The 27,548-nt window shown below is 32.6% G+C and overlaps 1 protein-coding gene and 1 long non-coding RNA gene across 2 annotated transcripts; one reads left to right on the top strand and one right to left on the bottom strand.

The window, feature by feature from the left end:
- Positions 1-2,459: 2,459 nt before the first annotated feature.
- LOC138333622 (uncharacterized) lies at positions 2,460-6,172 on the bottom strand. The gene is made up of 2 exons (XR_011210005.1): positions 5,897-6,172; positions 2,460-4,895 (listed from the first exon to the last, which is right to left on the bottom strand). It is a non-coding gene; the product is annotated as an uncharacterized lncRNA (long non-coding RNA).
- LOC138333620 (induced myeloid leukemia cell differentiation protein Mcl-1 homolog) lies at positions 6,153-10,251 on the top strand. Its single transcript, XM_069282102.1, has 2 exons — positions 6,153-6,887; positions 8,073-10,251. The coding sequence occupies exons 1-2, from the start codon at positions 6,174-6,176 to the stop codon at positions 8,187-8,189; spliced, it is 831 nt and encodes a 276-aa protein (XP_069138203.1). The 5' UTR covers positions 6,153-6,173; the 3' UTR covers positions 8,190-10,251.
- Positions 10,252-27,548: the final 17,297 nt, after the last annotated feature.

Genomic DNA, 27,548 nt, shown 5'->3' with positions numbered 1-27,548 from the left:
ATTATTCATTATCAACGAATTTGATTTTCTTTTGTAAAGCTTGACAAGCTTAAACTCATTTTGGGACATTGGTACACATTAGACCTAGACCTGTGCACCAGATAGTTGAAATCTGTGGAAAGCTAACAAAGCTTTTCGATGTATACTCCGATCGTTAGCTTTTAACGTTAACTTTTTAAATCGAACATGTGTAACTCGAATATCGGTTTTAATTCGAATTTCGTGTATAAATTAAATCATCAGATGGTATCGAATAAATCACCTAGTGCCGACTTTATGTACATATGATTGATATTCGATAATTCGAAGTCGGTTCCGCCAACTTCGAGATAAAGAGGTTGGTCTGTATTCAGTGAAATTCATTATTTTCTTGTTTACAGAAGATTTGTTTACATAAATAACCTAAATGCCCTGTGCGAAGTAAACAGATTGCCTTTTCACTTTTCTCCCAAAATCCTCTGGAAAGGTTCCAATGAACTCAACAGCAGATTAACTGGTCGCGATTGTTTGAGATTTTTTACATGGATTCGGACACTTATCCAACTGAGTCCCGTGTACTATGAGTCCTTTTAGTCTCGTGAGGAATTTCAATCTAACACCTAATGAGATTACAGCCGTAGGTTTGGGTCACTGTTCTAAAGACACGAGGTCAAATACAACCCATCGTTCTCCTGGTCGCCTCGAGCTGATATATATATTTAGTAAATATCTCTGGACATTAATACTGTTTATTTCTCATTTTATCGGAGGATGACCCGCCGCCAGTGTTGTAAATACCACGTAAAGTGTTTACAGTTTACGTATAAGACAGAGCCAATAAAACTATGATATGATTAGGGAATCGAAAACAAAGGCTTACGTGCTTGAGAACAATGTACTAGAAATTCATAATCGGTTACATTTAGTCATTACTCGGTAACAAAAGTGTTTGGCCAGATATATTTTCCGTTATGTATATACTTTATATTTTCATAATTTTTTTAAATTTTTTTTTTACACATGCAATATACTACATAATAACGAATACAAATATATATTTTAAAATATTATTTTCGTCTTTGAAATACGATTTCAGCACAAATGTATGTTGCTTATCCTTATTCGTATGCAAACCCATAGTTCTCTTTGTCTACAGTGAAACTGATGGCTAGTTTGACCAACTTTAATTCCAAATTATATATGAAAACGCAAGTCAAATTTCCCTTTAATTTCACGGTTAAAATGTTATTTGAACATGTAAAGAGGTTATTTTAGGGGAAGATCTGTTTTAAAAGTGGGATAATGAACCCTATCGAAGTATGTATTCTAAATGTCCAGCTCTCTTTCTGTAAATTTGAATTTTCTATACCCAATTAAAAGCTGTATAGAAATTAATTATCTCCTTAACATCAAGATTACCACTAATTCCACAATTTCCTGTGATTATCTACACATCGAAAATAAATCATACCTGTGATTTTTTTCAGTACTGAAGGAAATTGTTACCATGAAATTGTGTTAAGATCTATTAATGTTGTCTGAGAAGACAGTTGGTATTGTGATGTTACGTCAGTCCTGTATACATTCTTAACACCCAGAAAACTACCCTGACCATCGTCCACCAGCTGTCAACACCAAAGAGTGGACACACCTTGGTCACCAGCACCTGGGATCAGGCCAGTGGTCAATCAATTGCAAAGACCATTTGACAATCTGTACGTAACCACTGGTCATCGGGTGACATGGACCGCAGATGTTCCTCTCCTACACTGACCATTTTATACATTGTTAGACAATACAGAACTCTCTGTCAGTAGGGCGTTCTTTTACGAATTTGACGCAATATAATCACAAAATTCTCTACAACTTAATTAGACAAAAATAACGGGTGTCAACATAAAAACAAACATTTCTTTCGAACTTAAAAGATCTAGTCTAATAAATTTCATAAATATACAGTGCGTTCTAGAAGAAACCTCTAATATATACTTTTCATACATAAGTGATATGAGCGCCAATTTGCATTGGTGGACTGTATTCCAATAAATTTAGATCTCTATATTGAGAAACTTCTGATGGGCAATATCGTTAGACATGACATTATGATCAAAAGTGTCTCGTCGTGTTATACCTCTATTGTTGGAGTAGGTGGATTGGTGTTCGAGTCCTATTGTGGTCGAACGGTGGGTTTTTCAAACTCTGTTTCAATTTCAATCTTACAATGGCAGCCTTTGTCAATGACAACCGCTTATGAAGCCCAATAAAGACAAACATCGATCTATATGGAAACATTTTAGGCTATAAAGGGTGCAGTGGGTCGCGAGTTCGAATCCCATTTGTGGGACAGTAGCCAGGTACTGGTCGATGTTTTCTCTCTGAGAACTCAGGCTTTCTTCCATCAATAAACCTTGCTGCTAATATAATAATACTTTAAACTGTTTAAGCCAAACCAACCAAAATGATTTATCAACAAAGAAATATAAATTTACATAATTTTAATGATTTAACAAAAGAAACATTCATACATGTAATTACAGAGATGTAAATCAAACCAAAGATATGGTTATCTAAATCTCCCATATCTACAATGATTAGCTTCAACAGAAATATTATAATGTAGTACATAAAATAGGTTTTAATTACTCTCATCCAGATTTTGACACATAATCATCATTTAATAATAGAGAAAATTCTGAATTGATGGCACTTTTGACATTGGGATGTATGTACAATACCATTTTTCTTCATTAGACATTATTTCAACTTACATGTATAGTCAAACAGTTACTACATCAGACAATGATAGTGTTAAACACCATCAGGTGTTACATGTACATTGTATGTAGCATAGAATATATATCAAGTTGACAACCCTGGGTCTCCCAACAACAGACAAGCACCTACCATTTTATAATGTTTTCCTTATCAAGAAAATCTCAGTAACACACAATGTAATAGACTTACTAGAATACATAATGGTATGACTGTGCTAAACTTGTTAAATAAATTACAATATCAGGGGAACAATGTTACAAAATAAATTGTTATATGCACACTATTTGGCATAGAAAATATCACAGGGACCTGGCACTAAAATTTTTAACCAACAATATACATATATATATATTATAGTATAAATATGTATATATACTGTTAGTTAAAAACAATCGTGTCAGGTCCCTGTGGAAAATATCACAATATCAAGTAATATACTTCACAAGCAGGATTTAGTCTCGTCAAAATCTTGTTAATTAATAACAACAGTTCATTAGTTGACTCAATGTGACCCAAGTTTCATCAACTATCCACAAAGAAAATCATAAACTTAAAATTCTCTGCAGAGAGAAGCATTGCAGTTTTTTTAATGCTTTCCTATGGAGCATTGTTAAGTAAAGGAATTCCTGAAAGTTATAGAATGTTGATGAAACCGGATCCTGAAAGCACATTCCAGTATCATATACCTGCATGTATCTCTGGTTTATCTAAAGACGCTGAGCATTTTCTTGTTTGTGAAATATCTATATAAAATTCAAATAAAATGGCAATGTTGTAACTTGTAAACAATTGCCATTAACAAATAATTAATTAAAGGCTTAAAATATATAGCTTTTCTTGTATACTGATTACATCAGTGTTTATTACTCAACTATAGGTATTCTACACTTAATCAGTTTACTTCATTCTTGTAAATCTTTAATAACTTTTAGTTAATATTGAGCATAAAATATAACAACCCAAAGGAAAACACACTTACACAACTTTAAAAATTGTATAATAGCTATAATAAAATAGATAACAATACAATGAAAGGAACTAAATCATTAACAAAAACAACCAAATGATAATTAACGTAGCATTAACAGGGGGTGGTATTAAATCTTAGTGGAATGTTAATAGTTTCTCACCTAGGCAGTCACACTATAGGTCAAAGGTCATTATAAAGTACATATGTACTGAAATTCTAAATGCTACATTTATACTAAAAATGCACGCACCACAAATTTTATTTATCTGATTTAGCTAGTTCATAAGTTTTCATAGGTTTAAACATCCAAGGATACTACAACTTGCAAAATAGTTATAGGAGCTAGGAGCTTAATTGTAAAAAAAAATATACATGTATACTAGACACGGAAGACATTTATGTAATCCCCCTTAACATTAATACTGAACTGCTCATGTCTTTGAATTAGAAGAGTCCAAGAGCATCATTAGGGGTTAACTAAAATATAAGTGAAACATGCCACTATAAATGTATAACATCAATATATTTGTACTATTAATCTATATTTTCTATATACACTTACAGCGATACAATGTCAAGTAACTTGATTTAGATAAAACCTAAAAAATAATCAATTTAATTAATATTCGCATTTGAAGCATTCAATGTCTTCTGCATAATATATAATAAACTATTGTCTCTCTTCCCTTGTCCTTTCTTTTCTTCTTTTTTCCCTTCCTAATGATAATTTAAATATTCAACTATCATTCCTAGCATTTCGTTGTTGTTCCGACCTCATACTCCGTAAGTCTGGTAAAGAATGTGAGTTATGTGAAAGTGTCCGTTCTTGGTTCTGGACTTGGTCCGTTAGTTGTGTTCCCACCACAGTTTTCTTTAGCCAGTAAAGGTGTGTTATCTCATCCCCCATACACCTTAAATGTCTGCCACAAGTTTTAGAAAAATGTTCATCCCCCATAAAGCGGAGAATTTGGCCACATGCACTTTTAACATTTTGTTCCAGTATACCCGGAGGTAGAGAGTTTCGCCGATTATCATTCCTGGTCCGCTGTAGGCGGTCAGATATTATTTGATTAAACTCGATCCCTGATAATGGACGCGCTTGACCATTTTCCTCGCTATGTCCCTGTCTTTCCTGGTCTTCATCTGCCAATGGGAGACCCATGGTGAACTTCTGAAACAAAAATCAATAAAATTATCAAATTATATTTATTTATAGAAACTAGATCAGTATATTTTGTCTAACTGTTGGAACTTGCTTTTGTAATATTAGTTTTTTAATGCAGGTCAAATTTTTTACAATTTTAATAAAAATAAGAACATTAACTGGATCAAATGAATAAAATGTTCGTGACCTTAGCATGTTTTTTGAATTTGCTGTTCATAAATTGAATTTGTAGGGAGAAGATTGCTAATGACCTCTATAGTCATTTGTCTGTTGTCTACCAGTAATTTTCATAAAAGGCTTTTGTGACGCAATTAATAAATATAAACTGGATACTCTGAAAGTGTTAATGGTCATGCAGTGATAAGTGCACTAGTGTGTATATAATTACATGTACCTATACAGTCAGTGTACATTGACCTTCATCATAGAGCTTAAAATTATATGATGCAGTATATGTGAAATGTCTCATTTTTTCTCTCATTTCAATAAATATTAGTGACATCATAATAATACAGTATGCATATTGTATATCTATTTAGTCCCTATAGCTAGCTATAGTGTTCTTTATCGTGAAATCATTATCAAATTAGATACATGTATACATGCATGTACCAACTTGTCATTTATGTATGCATCTTCAAATCATTACAATTGTACCTTTGTAATGTGAATGATGTTAATATTGATGCGGCACTTTTGTACATGTACAATATAACAATACAGTTGTATAAGGCTTGCTATTCAAAGTCAGACTATGAATAACATATATTTCTATGTTTCAGATGTTTATTCATGTTCAAAATGCACATTAATAATTTTTTTTCAGGTACACATCTTCAATTACATTGTAGGCTAAGCCTACCTACATGCTAACAGCAGCCATGTTTATTGTTGATAAAAATAGAATTTTGTTGATAAGATTGGTCGAACAGTTTAACCAATAATGCCGGGTCGTTCTCAAGTTAATTTACACTTAATTGATAAAACAGTTACTTAGTGATACTTACCACTTCCTTTTGAGGATTCACTTTGAAACAGTAGGATTTCCCGTTTTACATTACTTCCTCACTTCCAGCCGCTAGTGGATTTCTCGACAAGTGGTTTCGATCTGGTCACGGGCTGTGGGATTTCCTTGTTCCAGAGGGGTATCCTAACGGCTCAGCCAATCAAAAGCGATCTGTGACGTTTCACTTATGCGCTTAAAATAGAATGATGTATTCCCGAAGTCCTTATATGTAAACCACAACACGCGTTCTGAATGGTTCAAACTGACGCTCGGGTCACATGAACAGCTATCGGCACGGAGCCTCTGGTAGCCATCTTGCTTCGTACAAACAGACGTATTTGAGGGAACAACAACCAAACCGCTGGTATAGCGGTGACTGTTTCTCTTTTTGGACCATTATTCCTAACGATTCGGACTTAACATCAAGGATGGCTGCTACGGAAGGAATTCAAATGGGGACAAATTACCCCGTTAAAGGAAATTTGTTCGCTGAAATTCATAAACAGCTGGGGCTTATGCCTGGTTTTCAAGGGCTAGGCCAGGATATGAGTAAGTTAGATCAACAAACACAGACACCGGGAAGTGCAACTCCATTGGAAAAAATCAGACTTGAAGCTGAGGTAATTGCCACAGATGTTATCAGCAGTTTTGGACTCGAAGAATGTAAGAAACCAGTGGATAGATATTGTAAAACAATGCGGAGAACTGTTCGTGAATTATCAGACCGACATGACATTGCATTCAAAGGAATGGTGAATAAACTGAATGTTGATGATTCAAATGCTTTTCCTACATTCGTATCCGTGGTGGATGAAATATTTGAAGATGGACAAATTAACTGGGGTAGAATTGTTGCTGTTTATACATTTGCATCTCGGTTAGCATTGCATTGTCGTTCTCGTACACCCGATTGTGATGAAAGAATAGCATTGTATGCCGGAAAATATGTGGCAAGCAAGCTAGGGAGGTGGATTCTTGATAATAATGGATGGGTAAGGATCAATTTATTATGAGTAAAAAGGATTTTACAAGGCCTTTTGATTATTTTAACCTGTCAAAGTTCAATAAAATTAAATAGGCCTATACATGTAATTGTAAAATCAGAAACACGTTACATAACGTTATTCTATATATTTCTAGTAAAATATGACTATTGTTGAGTCAAGATCTGGATAGAAAATAAAATAGAAAGTATTGTTAAGTTCTGGTTCCCTATAAGAAAATTATATTTTATTTGAAATAAGCAGTTTGAATAACGGAATACAATAAACCAGTTTTGACATTTTAGATCATTTTTATACAACTTTGCCAGAACTTCGAAACAATGGTGTTGATATTATTATAAGATTATTTGTCGATCATTAATTTCAAAAGAAATATTTGAAATAATAAAACTCCAGGAGACTGATTTATTGTAAGATTTGAATTCTATCCAAATATTTGTGGTAAATAATCTTAATCCTGGTAATTCTTGACCATGTTTGGCCAAATTCACATTTAATCTATTTTTGTACATCAAACAAATTGGCATCTTGCCATATTTGGTATTGATCCTTTGAATAAAGCTCTGCTATAGAAATTCAACAGACCCATTCATGAACCAAATGATTGTGGTTTACATAGAATGTCTACTATTTAAACTTTGGCAAACTTCCCAACTAGTTTAAACCGGTCTAATGGATGGGTTGATCAAATACACAGAACTGGCTGTTTATACCAAGTATACTTCGCACTTCAGCACTCCTATATGTAATACATACACTGAGTCATCAGCATAGCAACCATATGATAATTACAAGAAATGGCATAAAATCATTACAAATACAAATTAAATTTCAGGACATCCATTTGACCCTTGACTTTAAGCAGATTCATAGTCAAATCACTGTTTCTCATAAATTTGAAGAGTCGAGACATATGACAAATAAATGTACGTGTATATGCTTAAATTAAACCAAGCGTCAAATCTGATTTTTGGGAGTCAAAAACATACTTTCAGTCGACGTCAGAGGTCTACTGGATGCCCTGAATTTTAGTTAAAACATTGTCATTACCAAAAAGTTGATTTTCATTCTAGAAGTCAAATATCATTTGTTTAAATTAAATACATTGTTTTTAGATGTTGTAACATTATGAATATTGTACGAGTATTAAATGGCATTCTCTTTAATTTTCAGGATGCGTTCGCAGATTATTTCCCAGAACAGGGTGCGATGGAAGACAAACTTTGGAAAGGACTTGTGTATACTGCCATGGGTCTCGGAGCTTTAGCCACCATGGTTGCCACGAGGTGACCGGAATAACAACAGACAACAAGAATGAAAGAAGCGATGCTGATGAAACCTGGAGAATGATAACGAGAGTGACTGATAAGCGTGGTGGCAGTATGGTGTTTGAGGGAAATGGCTGTAACGTGCGATTGAAGTTTGGATCAAAGCCCTTCAGTTCAAAGACTAGTTGACATAACATTTGTTAAAAGATTAATTCAGAGAATCTATGATATTGAATAGTTTAGAAGTTCCTGTACATCTTACAATATATGTAACCCTAGCTCCTCATTTCGAATGATCTGGCTCACTGATTGTGTAACTATATATAGCTAGAGGATCATATACAATTGACAAATTGTATAATGTCCATATTTAGCATTATTCTCTTTATTCATTGACTTAAAATTTCTAAAATGATTGAAATCATTTGAAATATTAGGCAACTTTTTTTTCTTATTAATCTCCTAATTACATACAATGTATATTTTGCCATTATGCATATTTTCTGACTATTGAATTTGATAAATGTTTTGTTGACTTGTCTTAGACTTTTTGGTTGTTTTGGTCTGAGTATGTCATTTTAAGATTCATGCAAGATAAAAGTTTTAATCACCAAAAGAATTTTCCAGAATTAAAACTTTTATTTACATTATTTTCCAATGCTAGTCATCTTCAAGCAATTGTTGAAGTCATGGAGATAGCAATATTCAATGTGAATATTAATTGGCAATATATATTTGTGAACTATATTCAATGTGAATATGATTTGATTGATTAGTGTTCTCTCTCATTTTTCGAAATGATTATTAATTACATAACATTAAATCTTGTGACAATTGTTGAATGTAATGCCAAAAACAGATTAGAGATATGCAGAATCACAGGCAGATCCTTTGGAAATTCAACAAGCTGAACGAGAACACTGGCAATCAATCAAAACTGAAATATGTAATCTTCTAGATACAAATATACAAATGTAGTTTGCTTCATGAATTGACAAATTGAGTTGGAAAGATTGGTGATGTGTCAAATTTCCATGCAGATCTTGAAGATTATGTTAAGCAAGACAGCAAACAATATCCTTTAATTTGGAAACCAATGATCTAGATCTGAATGTCATTTATTTTACAGCTCAAGAAATTAGATGTAATGTCATGATGATCATATGTCACAGTTTTGAGAACAACAGTTTATATCTTTAAGGGTATAATGATAATTAGAGAGTTGGTTATAGTAAACAGAATGGTCTATTCTAATTCCTTAATATTTCGTAGCAAATGGTGGTCTATGGACATGTGCAATAGTGATATGTCGAATACCGTTACACAAAGCCAGTCATACAGATATACAATGTAATATATAATTAGGCCTGTAAATTAAATATTGTTCCTACTTAGGAAAATATAAATCTGCATTTATATATCGATTGACTAATGTAAAACTGAGAAATATAAAGGTGATTTAGTGAAGTCGGTCAATCAAATGTTTTTAAAGAAATTGTTTTCTGAAGGTCAAAACTTTTAATATCCAACTTGTATATTATGTAGTTGATTTGAAATTTCACAGGTAGCTAAAACAATACCAAATCATTATTTTTTCCATTCAAACTTTGATCTTCTGGTTTTGTTATTTTAATGAATCACTTCTGTTTAAAATGATAGAAGTATCTACATTTCAACAATGTTATAATTAATGATTAAGTTGGTGTATTAATTATTGTTTTATCATTTTCAGTGCTACTTCACCATGTTTTGTTTTAATAAATGCTGAAGTTACTGGGGAAATGATTTCTTGATTGTACATTTGAGTTTAAATGTTGACTAGGTCTGTATAAAAATGTGAAAATGAATGCAGCGTTAGATGAACAATCTTGAGATTGATGGTTCATATGTCGATGAAATTGAAACGACTAAATACATGATGACAGTTTCATGCCAGGAATAAATGGTATTTTTATTAGAATCTTAAATAATTTTACACTTTCTTATTCACAGTTTATGATATATCCTAGGAAATATTTTAGCAAATGTACAATTTATTAATTGTTCGAAGTAAAAAAATAAAATTTTTAAAGCAAATTTACAAACTGTTTAAGTTGTCTGTTTTAATTTCTTTATTTCAGGGCACCCTAAACAAATTGGACAAGTATGATCCTACAATATAAAAGTCAATCTTCATAAACAACTACTCAAGATATTCCACTTGCAAAATCTTTATAACCTAGGTCACCAGATTATTGACAGGCATGCTTTTAAGTATAACTTGACAATAAAAAAATAATTGCAAAAGTTACACGGTAGCATAATTGTTGTACAGTACACCTTTAAATGAAGTGATAGGAATGTTAACCGTGCCCATTGGTCAAGGATCAATTGTGTGACGTCACAAATTGATGACCAGTGTCAGTTGGTACCTTCACAAGATGTGCATGGTGGACTGATATCGTAATATTTGTATGTGATTATATTATAGGAACACGGAAGTAATAACAAAAACTATTTTGAAATGTCTCGTTCTTGAACCGTAAACATGTTTACTACAAAACCGACCGAAATGGCATCACATGCGCATGTGTCAGTTAAGGTAACGGTAAACAAATTAAACTAAAGAAAATGAAACGAGGCTTCGTATACTCTTATATGTATAGCATCATGTAGATATTGTCCGGATGGGAAAAGCATGACCAAGCGGAAGAATAAACCAACATCTATTGATCATTACGTGCATATGCACATGCATGTACATATACGTGTACCTGGTACGTACGTCCTTAATAATAAGATTTTTTATCAACACAAACTCGTTCTTTTTCTTAAAGTATTAACTTGAATCTGGAATTTTTATGTTAGGGAGATATAACACCAAACTCTTAATAAACAGCGAATGTTGTTATAGTATTACCGTATGCATTGTCAATGTTGTATCAAGGATTTATAAGTCTCAATTATAAATCCTTGGTTGTATACTCATCATCTTAGAGGAAATAATGATAATGCCTTAAAATTGAATTATATATGTATGACCTCTTGTTATACACAAAGTGTATCTGAGTGTAATAAAAGAATTGAATTGATTAATATTATAACCTCGTTCATTAATTCTATAATCACGTGTATTTCAAACACGTGCAGTCAAAATTACATCAACAGGTTTAAATACCTTGCAGGTCGGTACACATGTTGATTGTGTTTAACAAAACGCCGACCTACATTGCTAGTCGATGACATCATCTATGCACTATTGTCGGCTAATTGTGCAGCAATTCAATGCCATTTCCATTGACTTTTTTTTTCTAAAAAAAACGAAAGGTAAACTTCTCACGCAATTATATATAAATTAGTTCCGTTAGATAGATATGAATAGTTTTTCAGTCAACACTGCATGTGATCAGAAACGTGATCCGGGCTGTGGTATTTTGTTGACAATTTACACAGAAAACAGATCAATACAAATATGATTCTGATGTAAATACACGCATCTCTTCTAACAAATGTTGTGAAACATTTATTTGTATGTATATTGAATACGTAAGTGGGATAAAGTTACAGTCAGATAATATATTTTACTTTTTACATTCAATAATAGCACATTATAACACTATAAAGGATGGTTCTAGAACCAAGCATACCAATTCATGAAAAAGCGTCCCGTAGTTCGACGACTCCCAACGTACATTTTTTTCTGTGTCAAATTAAAGTGTTAACATGTGAATTTTTTTCCAATAACGTGTAAATTAGAAAATGTTTTCATTTCGAAATAACATTTACTTGAAATGTAGATTTACCCATAGTAAAAAAAAAATCTTACATATATTATAGAATATGATCCGAATGTAATCGAGCAAATTGTGGTTCGGAAAATTCAATGTTGTATTTGATCAATTATCTATACAGATAAAACATTTACTCTGATTCAAATAACATCAAGTTTAACAATCTGTCTAACATATTATGTAACACATATATAACAATATTTCTTATTTCCCCCTTATTGTGCCCCTTCCTTCTCCGTATGTGTATGTGACGTCATCGCTCACTCAGCATCTGTATCTCGGCTGCTTGTATTGAGTGTGGATGGCGCAATACTTCTGGCAGCATCGATCGATATGATGAAATAGCATCGTCATCGGTTAAACCGCCAAATCGGCATATTAATTGCCATTTTCATCACTATTCCTTCTCCTCAGTTCATCTTGTACTCGACGGTTTCAGAATAAAAATGTTGCTAACTTTGTTATTTGAAAGTATATCTCTGCTTTTGGATATTACCAAAACGGCCCTAAATATTTTATTCTTCTTCATACCTCTTATATATCATAGTTCTCCGTCTCATTTCTGTTATTCTCACACTTACTTTCTCACGGCATATTCTATTATTCGTCATATATAAGCCCTTGTTAATTCTTTCACATCATCCATCGTAGAATGTATATATTTCTGTGATGTAACAAGTTGCTCCATGGATGTCAAGGCTACAGCGTACATATATTTCAAAATGCTCAGTCTGATGTAAAAGCTGAGACTTGGCTCTTGTTTGTATTGTTTAACTTGTTGTCTACTGTCATAAATACACAAATTCCTTCCTAAAGTAATCCCCCTTATTGTTTTTAATGAGCCATTAGTCTGGTCTATATATTTCTTGTAAATTGAATGATGGCTTCTTCACTTCTTTCACATTCTGCTATATTTTTTTAGTTAAGCAATTTTGTGATTTATTTTATAGAATTGTTTTATTTATTTATTTACTTTTTTTTACATATATAAAGATGACAGAGTACACATATATATACAAAGTAAACACACATACACACTCAGCCTCACACTCACAAGCCATACAATTTTGTGATTTTAGGTTTCAACAACACACTGATCATTAGGGATGTAACTTTTACTCATTGTCTTGTCAATGTCATCATATCCTTTCTGGTAATTTACATAATGATGAGTCATTGTCTTATATCGTATACTCAGTTCTTTTTATTTTCAATACGTCTCATTTTGCGTGTTTGTTATAATATACTGTATATGGCCTAACTTTCATTTGTGTTCCTTATAGCTTCAGAGGACGTTACATTCCTTAATTTCAAAGCACTCTATAAGAAAACATCACAGACGTTAAGGAAATGTCTTTAGTGAGAAACTTTTGTATCACATGGTTTAGTAAAAACGGTTAGCTGGGCTTAACATCCGAATACAATTAAATGAATAAAATAAACACCAAGAGTTGATAAGAACTTTTGTTAGTTACGCAATATTGAATTAAGAAACTATGTCCAGATCTCACCAAACATTTTATCTTAATTTTGAACTCTGTAGAATGTTGCCGTGTAAGTTGACATTGAAGTTTTATTTACAGAAGTGATTTACAATTAACGAGGTAGATGATTATTTAATGTTTTCCTATTTGATCTGTCATTTAAGCATTGAACTGCTTTTAGTTGGCATTCATGAGCAATATGAATGCAAACTGGGGAAAGGTAAATTTAATGAAGCGCGCTAGCGACTGATTTAGAGCACGTACTATATTTTACCTTATACAAACAATTTAAAATCACTTATTTACTTGTTTATCACATTTCAACATTGTTGACTGATTAAACTTATGAATAACAATTATATATAAAACATAAACAATCTTTAATACATGTTTGATAATCGTTTTGTTTATTTCTATTATTTGTTTTATTAATCCTTAAGTATCTATTAAATTGTTTGTATAAGGTAAAATATAGTACGTGCTCTAAATCAGTCACACCATTATTGTGTATTGGTGGGGTGTTTTTCATTGTCCTATTTTTAGATATATGGTCGCGTCACTGTACGGTAAGTTTTAAAGCTTTGTCTGCAGGAAACAGAGCATGTCGGTGTTTACAATCCTCATACTAGATCGATCAAATATTGACGTAAATACTTTAATATGTGCCCTATATATCATCTTTTGTTTTGCCAGTTCTAAAACAATCAACTGAAAATTTGTAAAAATTTTGATTGACTTTACTTCTAACGAAAAGCACTGATGGTCAATGCTAAACGTAGATGGAATTTGATAGTACTTTCGGATTCAAAATACGCGTTCGGATTCAAAATACGCGTACAGAAATCTTGAATGTTATTTTCAGACTCTAAGGTATGACAGGTTCTACATAGTTTCGATTTCATAACCGATCTTCTTTGCTTTTTTTTCAAAAATAATTTCTTAATATTGAGTTGAAACTATTATACAAAGCATTGTCTCGGGTGATCATTGATTTTATAATAAATGTATTCTCTCTATTGTCACTTCAAACATATTCTTGTAATTTATGTTAATGATGAAACGATTAAATTATATTTTGTAATATTCTTCATAATGCTCAATGTATTCCGAAGGATTTGAGATGCTTTTGGTTTTTGTTTGGTGAATCTATATTTAGATCGAATACGTCACACATGTATATTTCCAATCGATGCCAACTACACTGTATAATGAACTGTATATGTGACGTCATTTGACCTGACCCTCTGTCTCATCTGGTGCCAGTGTGGAGCGCAGAAGCTCGATCGATTTTATACACACACAGAAAAAGACAAATTTCACTAAAAGACATGGTGATCACATACGAACATCATGCTCAAACAACAATAATTTTGTTAAAACGCCTGTCAGTGTGTGCGTGTGTAATGCTGAAGAAAGGAAAGTATCATTTAAGATATTTAATTTTTGTATTCTGCGATATTCATTTAAAGTATGCTAGCTGAGTTGAAGATGGTTGTTGATAACAAATGAAATGTAATAATATCTAAAACAAGAATATCAGACACAATTGAAAAGATAATGTGTTGTCAAAAGTATATCTAGTGTCCATCGTATTATTTTGTATATATAACAATTAAAAGATAGTTAGATTGCATTTATAGGAGATATAAATGCAATCTGGGTGGCAGATAAATAGAATAGCATCCGTTAGGGCGCTATGAATATTTATCTGCCATCCAATTTGCATTTATACCTTTAATAAATGCAACCTAATTATCCTTTAATTGTTATATTTACAGTTTACTTTCTATTTCAAAGTAAAACATGATTTAGATGCGAGTGAATATTTGAATTTCCCGCTTCAGCCATTTAACCTCAACAGCCAAGTTCCATGTGATAAAAAATAGTCCATATAAAAATGAAAAGACAACAAAGTTTCAATATTTTTCAGTTGCTTTTCAGTTTACTTTCAATTATCCAGACATTCAAAAGATTTTTTTATAAATTCGTAACCATCATACTGGTTCATTCAAGTACAATGTCAATTTCCCCGCGCGGACTAACATGGTGTCAGTAAACAAGACACACATCCATTTATATAGATATAACTACACCAAGTCTATGCTGCATTTATTGGCTCATAATGCAGATCACGATTATCATTAGAGTAATGGGAGTCGCTGTAGCAAAATGTAAATATTCTTGTTAAAATTTCCATACCGATTAGATAACTTACGTACGTAATGATGTAATTGGTTCCAGTGTTATTACGTTTTTATGTTGTTCTGAAGGGGTTTTATCTACGTCGTATATCAGCAAAATAGGTATTCATCAGTACTATATACAATGTTGTTTTATTTTACCTATTTTCGTTGTTTAGTAATTACCAATTAGACAACCTGTTGACAAAAAGTCTTTATCGGGATTAACTAATTACAGCATATCTGTATAATGATATGGCGTTTCAACCTCACGAGGTAGTAATATATCATAGCAAATACATGTTAAAAACTGAATACATAAATTCCACTCAGCATATATCAACCTTCATGTTTGGTGATCCAATCATATTGTTGGTAATTGATTGTATTTTTGTGTTGAAGAGGGCTTCATATGAGTTTAATTAATGTAGTTACTTGTGACCAATCCTTTGGTACTACTGAAATATGTTTAAACTAAACATGGTATTTCGAATAAATGAAAGTTTTGGATGAGTAATATAATATTCTAAAACAAAAAGTAACATTTGTTTCGACGAATCAGTTTCCTATATCACTGAAATAGAATAACGTAAATTCACCCATTTTGAAATATTCTGTTCTCCACCTGAAGACCGAAATCGATAATAATAAACACTGATGTCTTACAAAGGCTGAGTGTTATTTTCGTAACTTGGATTACTTAAAAAGCGAATCTACGACACTGATAAGTCTATAAAGTAACCATTTAGCAGCATTTCAGAAGAACCGAAGAAATTCACCTCGCTTTCATTTTCGCTACATCTGTCATTGATGAAAATGAAACAAAGGAAATGACCAATTTTCCTACAGTTTTTGTTCCAAGTACGATTTTATTCTGAACTGTGTTATGATTTATTAAGGAGTATAGTTTTATCATAAAGAATCATGCCCAGTTTTGTAAAGTTGGATAATTCTTGTCAATATTCCTAAAACACTACGCTAACGTTAAACATTTCCCTAATATAGAAATGGGATCACTGTAAGTGTACCAGGGCCCGTTAAATGAATTATGAATGTACGCAGTGTGCCGGAGGCGTCAACACTGAATGATTGTTCAAAGCCTTTAATGTTTGGCTAAATAAATATTTAATATAATACACCTTTCAAAGAGTAATTTACATGTTTTAATGATTTATATTTGGGTTAAATGTAGGTCAATCTTCTCTTTTCCAAATTTGATGTCATTCCAATTTCTTTCATAATTCCCAAAATTACCAGATATATCACCTTAGCAACTTTCTCCGCCTGTTCACATATGAACAAGTATAACAGTTATGTGTTGCAAAAAGAAGGCATAAGTTTCTCAACATTTATAAATTAGTATCCTCATTTCATCGATCATCCTTTTACGGGGCGCTTTTCGAAAAAAGATTCTAACACACATCGAGGACTCTTGGTTTCTTTACCAGTTTACAAAATACATGTATTGAAATTTTTCATCTATTAACCTGAGTGGCAATTTCTTCTATTGAAATTACATAAAAAATCATTTGTTTTGCTTTTTGTATGAACTACTGCCTTCGATATAATATTAACGGTATCCACATTCAAATGTATGGTATTAGTGAATGAGATATTAGTGCCAAAACATGAAAGCTGAAACCCTAAACTCTGAATAAAATACTGATGGTCCACGATTGACATTTTATCAACGTAATTACATAACTTTATGATTTCTGCATTTAAGTGACTTGTACAAAATTAGGATGCAGTATTATTATACAATACCCACAAATAACTAACGACTGTCACTATTAATGGGACTCAAGTGTACAAGCGATTCCACAAACAAATCTGTTAACAGACGGACACCCTCAAAAAGATATACCTAATTGTACAAAAAAGCAATTCAAAATATCTTACATTTCTTTTTGGATTCAAATAGGAGGATAAAGACCCCATATGGTTAGAGCACACGTATATATATGTATAAACCAAGAAAATAGCTAAAGCTATCCCAAGAGAAAACTTATTGGGGAATTTCTCAAAAGATGATAAATGCGCACTTAATTGAGTGCACATCGTTTGGTGTTCATACTGCAATAACAGAAACCGTTAGTCTTTTGAAAACTCAGATTTTGTGCATATTATGAAAAGTCATTAATCATCGTTATCCACAATCGATATTTGTCGAATTTGTGGTACATTCAGAAATCCTCACTTTTGGTTTCGTATTCTTTAAGAAAACAAGAACCTCTCTATATGTATGAAGAAGGAATACCCAATATCTCTTTAACGAAATGTTTAGATATTTTGATTAGTTCTTCTATTTTAAACTTACCGGAATTTTAATTAGAAATATGCACCAATATAAAAAGGTTATTCATTGGCCTGTGAAATTTAATCAATATCATTATTGATTATAAAGTTTTCAAAGCACGATCTATATAAAGACTTACATGTATGCTAAAAATAGCCATGATAGAATTCCCTTAAAGTATACAGACATCGATTGGACTCCGGCCTATAAACATAGGCATATACACATGGTGTGTATGAGTCGCCCTGTTATTAAAGTTTAATTGTCCCTCCAAGCTGACGACAAAGTACATAATCGTGTCTGTCAGTAGATGGCATGAATAATTTGTTGATAAAATTACAACATTTCCATATCGTACGATAGGAGTCATGTCTGTGAATATCATACCCTTATATGAAAATACCAATACTAGTGTCTATCAAATGAAGCCAGATAAATAATAATATGCTAACAATATACGTCTGCATCTTTCAAAAAATTGAAAATATTATCAATTTTTTGTTCAAAAGGTCTTTAAAGTTAGATTTCTTCGTTTAGATACAAGGAAAATGAATTTTGAAAAGTTAATTCCATATATTATGGCTAACAGTGTTTTAGCGGTAATTACTATTAATTAATATTTTGGACCAAATTCATGAATTTTTGAGGAGTTAGTGCAATTTTTAAGAACTTTTGGTTAAAGGAACAATTCAATCTAAGAGAAAATTAAAATTTGTATATATATCGGGAAAAACTCAATTCTAATGGAAATTAGATCAGTCGGTTTTACTGTGATATGCTAGAAAAGACCATGCTGGTGAAATGCGTATGAAACTTTCAAACTCACTCGCTGTCCGCCATTACACATTGTGGTCGAACATCTTTTATGCCGAACCCTGTCCCATGCTCGTAGAGTAATGCAACTTTTGTCTAGAACTGCTCAAATCGCTCTGACAGTAGTGTTTTATCTTATAAGGTGAATTGTCTTGCCTAAAAATCATTTTATTACCTCTTCAGTGGTTATGTAGTTCATTTGTTTAAAGATGCTCCACCGCTGACAAATGGTACTTTTTTCACTATCAAAAACAACAGCAGACGGTTTAGTATTTTTCTTCGGTTACAAAATTATATACTTTACACCATTATCACCATTTAAAAGTTTGAGCGTCTAATTTTACTTCAAGTTAAAAATATAACAAATAATTAATTGCATCCCGAAAAAAATCCGTGACACTATATTCTATATTGAATAAAGTACTGATTGCGCATGCACCAAAGGCAAAGTAAATTGTTTTATATTATTTTTTGTTTTAATTAGACATATATATACACGATTAAGCACCAATTGTTGTTAAAATGATGAATACCATTTATTCTCTGTCGGCGGTGGAGCATCTTTAACGTGTGTGACTTTGGCTCGGGTATGGGTACACAGTACATACTGTACCTGCTTAATCGTATTGATCAAAGATTTGTAATTACAACGGTATCAATTAAAATACTTAACAATGACGTGGAATTTATTGTGTTAAATGTTTCATAAGAAATGTAGAACAATACATTTATGCCTTATTTTGCTTCTTGGTTATGTAAAAGAATTAGCCTGAGTGAATTGTCCCTTTATCCTGGTGAATCAATTAAGTAGTATTTATGTTAAGATTTTTTTTTTCATTGTCGTTGAAAACTACATATTTTCCCAATAGTTTCAATTTTACACCTTGAAATAACATCACACAAAGTCATGTTCTACTAAATTCAAAATGTGTATTTATATGTAATTGAAGTAAGTAAATGTTACCTAATTTTGTACCTATGTTACTACGCCTTGTGAGGAAGGCTTTGTGTTTTTGTCCTCGTAGCCGAGACACACCATAGTCTACAAAAGTGCATCCTTGATATTCCAAGGGTTAATGTCGTTGTCGTGATATCCACCCCTGGAATATAGTGAAACTGAATGCTTTGTGTCCGACAATACATGAGCTAGTAGTTTGGTTCCTTGATGTTCATCAAAAGACTTTAATATAAAACAGAACGCTGTAATTGACTGAGTGACTGGGCATCACTGTCCATGTAATTTTCAAAGGAAGTCGCCGTAGGTCTGTGATTGGTCAGTTTTCTTCTCCTGAACAACTTTCAATTTTACTATGAGATAGTCAAGGGGTGGATGGGACGACAATGCAAGTAACCCCTGACTGAAATATCGTGGATGATAAAAGTGGTACTTCTGCTTAACGTTCTGAATAAAATGAGTGGGATGACTGGTTTGCTCCTGGCCAGTATAATGTGATCAGAAGGGATGTGCTTCAGGGGGATAACAAACGCACCAATCCGCATACATGAGAGGCCGTCCTTGAATGACCCTAGAATATTACTTGAAAGTCATTGTAATCAACCAATCAATTGCATTTACAACAGGTTTTTAATATATGTAAAAGTAATTATAATCAACCAATTGACAAATTGTAATTATTAGGCTTAAATTTGAATTATATTAACCTAAATGAATTTAAAATCAAGAATAAACTTTTATTTGCAGATGTCGGATACCAATATCAAAATATACAAGGTTTGTATAGACATTGGCATTTAGCTTTCCTGTTAGGTATTGCAACTTGTAAACTTGTAACTATACCAGACTGATATGTACTGTTTGGTAACATCCAAATACAAAAAAAATATTATTTCACATGACACAAATATCGACATTTTACTTCGATCATAGTTTCAGATTTCACTGCGTTTTATTTAGACGCAAACGTGATTTACCCGTGAGAAAATATTGTTCGTACATATTTACTATATTTATTTTACGTCTACCTCAAACAATTTTTATAATAACAAAACGATATAATAATTGTCAATTGGGCGTTACAAAGAGGTTCACAGCGTAATGGTCCAGTTCTTTACATTATTGATATCCTTTCTGCACTCACCATTGACAAGGGTATTTGAATAGCTTCGATTGCCTTTATATAATTTTACATTTATTATATACCGTGTTGTGTATAGATTTGTACACAAACAAGACAACTATTCTTGCTTAGCGCTAAGTACAAAGGGGACGACTGGTTTACCCGTTGTCAGTATAATGTGACCGGGTGGTGTGGTGTTCGGTGTCATCGATGGCATGCTTTAGTGAGATATCCAATATATAAAAAAAAAAAACAAGAAAAAAGAGTCCCAGTATTACAATACAAATATACCACAGCCTCCCACAATATACAAACACACAAAAATAAGTTAATACTGTGTCAGTTTTGATAAGGATATTTATGAGTAATACACAGCGACTGTTCGTAATCAATAGTGAACAAGTAAATGCTACAAATAGTCTAACGAAACATTCCATTCCTCATCAGTTTATGGACTTTTATGGACTAACTTGAAGAAAATTAAAGCACCTACTAGAATTTTTGTGTTATACAATGTGTTCTAGTTCTTTATTTCTTTAACGAGGATTGCACACAGCCCTAGGGCCACTAGATGCTCTCCTCGACACATATGACAATACAATATATACATGACAATGCATTAGAATAACGCACACACTCTCACTCAGACATACATTCCATGACCAAAAAAAGAGAGATGGGAGAGGGAGAAAGAAATCGAGAGAGAAGAGAATGAGACTTAAAGAGAGACAGGCGAAGGAGGGGAGAGAGCGATGCAGATGCAGAGGGGAGGGGGATTGGGGTGTAAAGAAATAATTATTTAGAATCTTTTGGAGTCGATGATATATTCGAAAACGGAATCAAAAATTATTTTGTTTGATGAATCGGTATTATCTTCAGAGCCATGTAATAAAATTTTGACAAAGATATCAGGTATGAGATTAATGATAAGGTCAGGATTGACATTTGGATCCAGCTCTTCACAAGTATTTTGAATTAGTTTTGTACTTGGGATTATAAATCTAGGACATAATGAAAAGAAGTGTGTTTAATCCTCAGGAGAGTCTACACGGAAATCACAATATTTACTTGGTGTCAATTTGAAAGCAAATCTATGTTTGTGTAGGGCACTGAGGCCCATTCTTAATCTACAATGATTGATTTTACCTTTTCCATGCCCATACGTATTTAGTGGATTTGATTTTGGAGTCAAGAGTTTTGATAGTGCTTGTGAAAAGGAGTTAAGAGTGGGTTTATTCCTTATGTGTTCGGGAAGATCGTTCCAGTCTCTAATAGTTTTTGGAAAGAAAGATTGGTGATAGAATGTTTTTTGGAAGGAACTGGAAGTAGTATATTAGAATTTCTGAGATTGTAGTTTTGAGTGCGATGTGAAAGGAGTGGACAGAGCGATTTCAAATATGGAGGGGCGAGATCATGTTTAATTTTAAATAGCATTTTAAGTCTAAAATACTTCCTTCTATCACTTAGTAGCTCCCAGCCAAGCTCAGTTAAAAGTTTTGTATATTTTGTTACCTTATACCCCACTGTACAGATTACAGCAGCCCGTCGCTGGACACTTTCAATAAGGTCGGATTCATGCTGATTGCAGTTATCAAATAGAATACAACCATATTCCAGGATAGATCTTACCATAGATTTATATAGCTTTTCAAGACCGACACGTGGTATTATGTCAATAATGACTGTAATATATTTAATATTTTAATATTTCATAAGCCTTTACTACAATATCAGATATATGCACTATATGCACGTGCCAGCTTAGGTTTCCAGATAATGATATGCCAAGCTGTTTGTGTGTGTTTGATAGTGCTATTATTGAGCTGAAGATCAGGGGGGTTTTGAATGCGCTTTTTGGTGAATATGACAAGTTCTGTTTTTATTGCATTAAAAGTTACTAACCAACGCTTTGCCTAATTTGAGAGAGGAGAAAGATCATTATTAAACTTATTAATACAGTGCGGGTTATCAATTTCTGAAGAGAGAGAAGTGTCGTCTGCAAATAAACTGATGTCCGAAAGAATCCCTACATTAATGTCATTAACATATATCAAAGATAGTAAAGGGCCAAGTATAGAGCCCTGTGGGACACCCGAGTTGGTGTATCTACGTTCTGATGATTGACCATTTAAAACAACAAATTGATTTCTATTAATACCAATATTCTCTAGTTTATATATAAGAGCTTCATGCCATACCTTATCAAATGCCTTGGAAACGTCCGAAAACACGGAACATACATCTTTTCCGTCATCAATGCTTTTGTAAATTTTGTGAGTAATCTTTAATAATTGGTTAATTGTAGAATCGTTTCTTTAAACCAGGATTTTCCTTAATGAGAAGATTATTTACCACGAGAAAGTTAAAAATGCGTTTATAGACTATTTTTTTTTGATAAGAGTGATATATAGGACGGTAATTTGTCACGTCTTGTTTGGTGCCTTTCTTGTGGATAGGACACACCTGGGCTGTTTTCTACATGTATATGGTTGGAAAGCAACCCGATCTAAGGGAACTATTAAAGATATGAGACCAGATGTGACACAGTGATTCTGAACAATGTTTTAATATAAAATTGACTATGCCGTCAGGACCAGTTGATTTATATGTGTTCAAGGATTTAAAAATATTACACACTTCTTCTGGATTAGTTTCGATATCGGTGATACAAGAATTTCAACATTTTCATCATTAGAAGGTAGTACTGGTTTTTCAAGGTTGTCATGAATTGTACACTGGTCGGAGAAGTATTTATCAAATAATTCTGCTTTTTCGTTATCGTCATTAATCATAATGTTGTTTTCGTTTAAAGGAGGAATTAAGTGATCAGAGTTTTTCCCGAGAAGAGATTTGGTGATCGACCAGAATCTTTTGTTTGTGTTGCTGCTAGTGAGTTTAGTTAATGTTGTTTCATTGTATCGTTTTAATGTTTCTCGTTTAAGACGATTTGCTTCTCTTCGGGCCACTTGATATCTTAACTTCTCGTTATCATTTTTGGTCCGCTGAAAAAGCTTTAAAAACCTGTCTCTACATCGAAATGCTTTCCTGACTTCGTTTGTAAGCCAAGGTTTATCACGAGGACGGATCGTAACTTTTTTACTTATAATGAATGATTTACAGGTATCAATAATAAATTTATTTACGTTTGTTATGATGTCATCTAGTTGATCAAATAAACCAAAAAAATATGTCTGTGTGCAGAGATAAAAGCATCATTCAGGCTTGCAATATCTGCTGTTTTATAATCCCCTGAAGTTCTTTCGTAGGACTGTTGTCGAGGTACTTTGTATTTTAATTTACAGTATATGGTACAATGATCGAGATCGCAGAGCGGGGAATTAACTCCATGATTTACAACAAAATGTGGTTTATCAACAAAAATTAGATCAAGTATGTAGGCAGAGGTGTTTGTAATGTGAGTTGGTTGGTCTATTATTTGGTGCATGTTATTTTGTTTAGATATGTTTAACAGACGTTGTCCTATTTCACTATTGGTGTGTTGACTGTTCCAAGATAAACATCTGTCATTAAAGTCACCGACAAGGACAATATTTAACGGATTTTCAGACTGCATGGTTTGAAGGTTGTCAGTAAAATAGGTAAGGAAAACATTTTTAGTTTGGGCATCTTGGTTAGGTGGACTATATAATGTGCCAAGGAAGATATTACCCGACTGGTGGGATATTTCTAGGATAATACATTCGATATGATTGGACTCGAGATCTAAATGACCTTAACAGGTAATGGTTTCACGAATGTAAATTGCTACACCTCCACTATGTCTATTTCTATCATTTCTAAAAAGACGGTAGCCAGGTAGAAGAAGGATAGAATTATCTTTCTCCGGACATAACTATGTCTCACTAATAGCAATAACGTCAAACATTGAATGGTTACAGAGTACGCTTTCAATTTCGTCTAACTTATAGTGACGATAGTTACTGTCGTTTGTGGTAGCAAGGAGACTATGGGCATTGATATGGCAGATATACAGATCATCAAACTTACCGGGACCAGGATTTTTGTGAACATCACCACATAGAGGTATTAGGAAGGACAAGTAACACAAGCAAATTAGGAAAATGAAATTAAGGCTAACAACATATGCATGTTTAAGTTTAATTGTGTATTGACGTGGGGTATATTTTGAACTTTTAAGAGATATGTGGCAAAGTCTGAGGCTCCAAATACCAATCGTACATCTATATTGTTCAAGGTTAATCATAAAAAGTAATATATGAAAGGCAGAGAGAAGAGAGTTAGAGAAAGTAATAGGACGAAGTAGTAATTATAAGGTAATATGGTCGAGGCAGGATAAGATAGGGATTAGAATGTATACAGGGTAATTGGGATTGTGGCAGAAATTACAGGGACAAAGCGTCTATAAGTACGTAAGTTACAAACACTGAAATGTACCAAATTTACATATACACAGTTTCAGAAATAAGTATGACATTATTATCGATCACCATGTTTACACATTACCATTTTCTTAATTCAATATTCAATAAACCAAAAACAACAAGTGTATGGATACGTAATAAATTCCAATGTATACAATGTATCTTCATAATATAAAAAAGTCTATTAAAATGAATTCTTATAATTCAATCTTGGACAAATAATTTCATAAAATTTCAAAATCATCGAGGTACTATTTTTGTCTATGGAATCACTACGCCTTTACAAACATAAAAATCATTTGTTTCCTTTATGGGATGATAAAGTAAGTTTTAAGCCGATGAAAATGCTTGTTATAAACACGATTAAATCATGTAGATTTAACATGTGAATTGCACGCCAGATCCAAGGGCATATAATCAAGGGCATGCCATCTTATGTGCCTAAGTATATATAAGTATAACCTGGCGTATTAGTCGTGATAATCCTGTTTTAACGTCTGTAAGACTACATACTGACCTATAGAGTTGTGGTATGTGGGTTACTGGGACTGCTGATCTCAGTTTGCGAACCATACAAGGACATATTTGACAATTTGTCAAATGTTACATCGGTGTAGGTATGATATGTGATTAGCAATAAGTCACCCAGTACGGGTAAGTAACATGTACATAGCAAGAAACTGACGCAACCGACATTCCGAGACTGTAATGTCACGGTGTAATACACACATAGACAATATATCTGTATGTACAGGTGTGGGGAGTTTTAAGGCGAATTTTGATAGAAAAGATAATATTATATACTAGTATGTAAGTTTTGTTTGAAACAATACCTCCATTTATGTAATAACCAAAATAATACTTCCATTTATGTAATGATCCAAATATTTAACCCTTTCTTGAAATACTTTTTTTTTTGTAAATTTGGGACTGAGAAAAAATATAACTATTAAACATTTCAATGGCATGTATGTTTTCTGAACGAAAATAAGATATAGTCAAACCTGCTATAATGGACATCTCTATAGGAAAAGACCCCTGTATATAAATGACAGACTTATCTACCTCGTATTTAGGTCATTTTACGATATAGTTGATCTCTTTATAGAGAACACCTGTCCATAATGGACATTTTGCTATGTGCTTTTGGTGTCTTTTTGACGACATGTGTTACTGTATTTAGACGAATCAAACACTATCCTGTTGCCTTATTTACCTTTTTTTTGACTTTCACTTTTTTCTACTTTCAATTTCTTTCTGTCGTCTGGTTTCATTTTTTGTGTCGTCTGATTGTTATTATTACTTATATCTTGTCTACTATTGGTTTATTTATATGTTCTATACTTTAACGTTTTTGTCGTCTGCTTTAACTTCTTCGTAATTTGTCTACTGTTAGAAACTTTTTTGTCGTCTGCTTTTACGTTTTTTCTGTCATATTGTCTACAATTACGTAATATGTTATATGCTTTTACTTTTTACTTTTTAAAGATACATACAGTTCTCCGATTTTTCGTATTCTAACAATTTACGACCATTGTTTATTGTTTATAGACGATATAGCTAACATAAGTATTTGTTACGAATACATTTCGTTGATTTTGTTATTGCTTGTGAATCATATCAGTTCAAAAGTAAAACATCATTTCAAATATTATATAATATTTAAATCAAAACGAGATGAGAGGTGTAACATCATGCTGTACTTTGATCAGTGGACAATAGACCAACGCGGTGTTAAGTCAGAATTGTGATATCACTACTCGGTGTATATTAATACGTATCGGTACACTTTCTACCCTGTACTTCATACACCCACACATTCTGTCCGATATAAAACTATCGATTACCATGTACCTGTCTAGTGAGATTACTCTATCCATGTACGTCAGTATCTGTTGGTAACAGTCTGTTTAATGTAGTACAAGTGCTGTGTATCATAGGTGTCTATTTACTTAGTCGATATGACCTCGCTCCTGATGATGACACTCTCACTTTATAGAATACAAAGTTGATTACATGTATTGTAGGAACATTTAGATTAAATCTACACAATGTACCGTTATTGATATATGTTAACATTAGAAGATAGAGAAAATGAAGATATGGAAAAAGTTAAAGGTCACATTTCAGGATATCTAATGAGGAAGTTGAATAAAATTGATCTTAGCGTGGTGTCTTAATGAAATCAATATATACGCTGATGTTTCAGTTTTATTTCTCAAATATTGGGAGTGTTAGAAAATATTACGTAGATAAGCAGAAAACATACAGATACCTATCTTTTGAAAATTGTGTGGCTAAAATTCACTTAAAATTTACTTCACAATAATAAATATAGAATCTTCAAAGAAATC

Source organism: Argopecten irradians, chromosome 10, assembly GCF_041381155.1.
Source record: "Argopecten irradians isolate NY chromosome 10, Ai_NY, whole genome shotgun sequence".
NCBI lineage: Eukaryota > Metazoa > Mollusca > Bivalvia > Pectinida > Pectinidae > Argopecten > Argopecten irradians.
The sequence above is the reverse complement of the archived record's forward strand: the minus strand, read 5'-3'. Positions and strand labels throughout refer to the sequence as shown.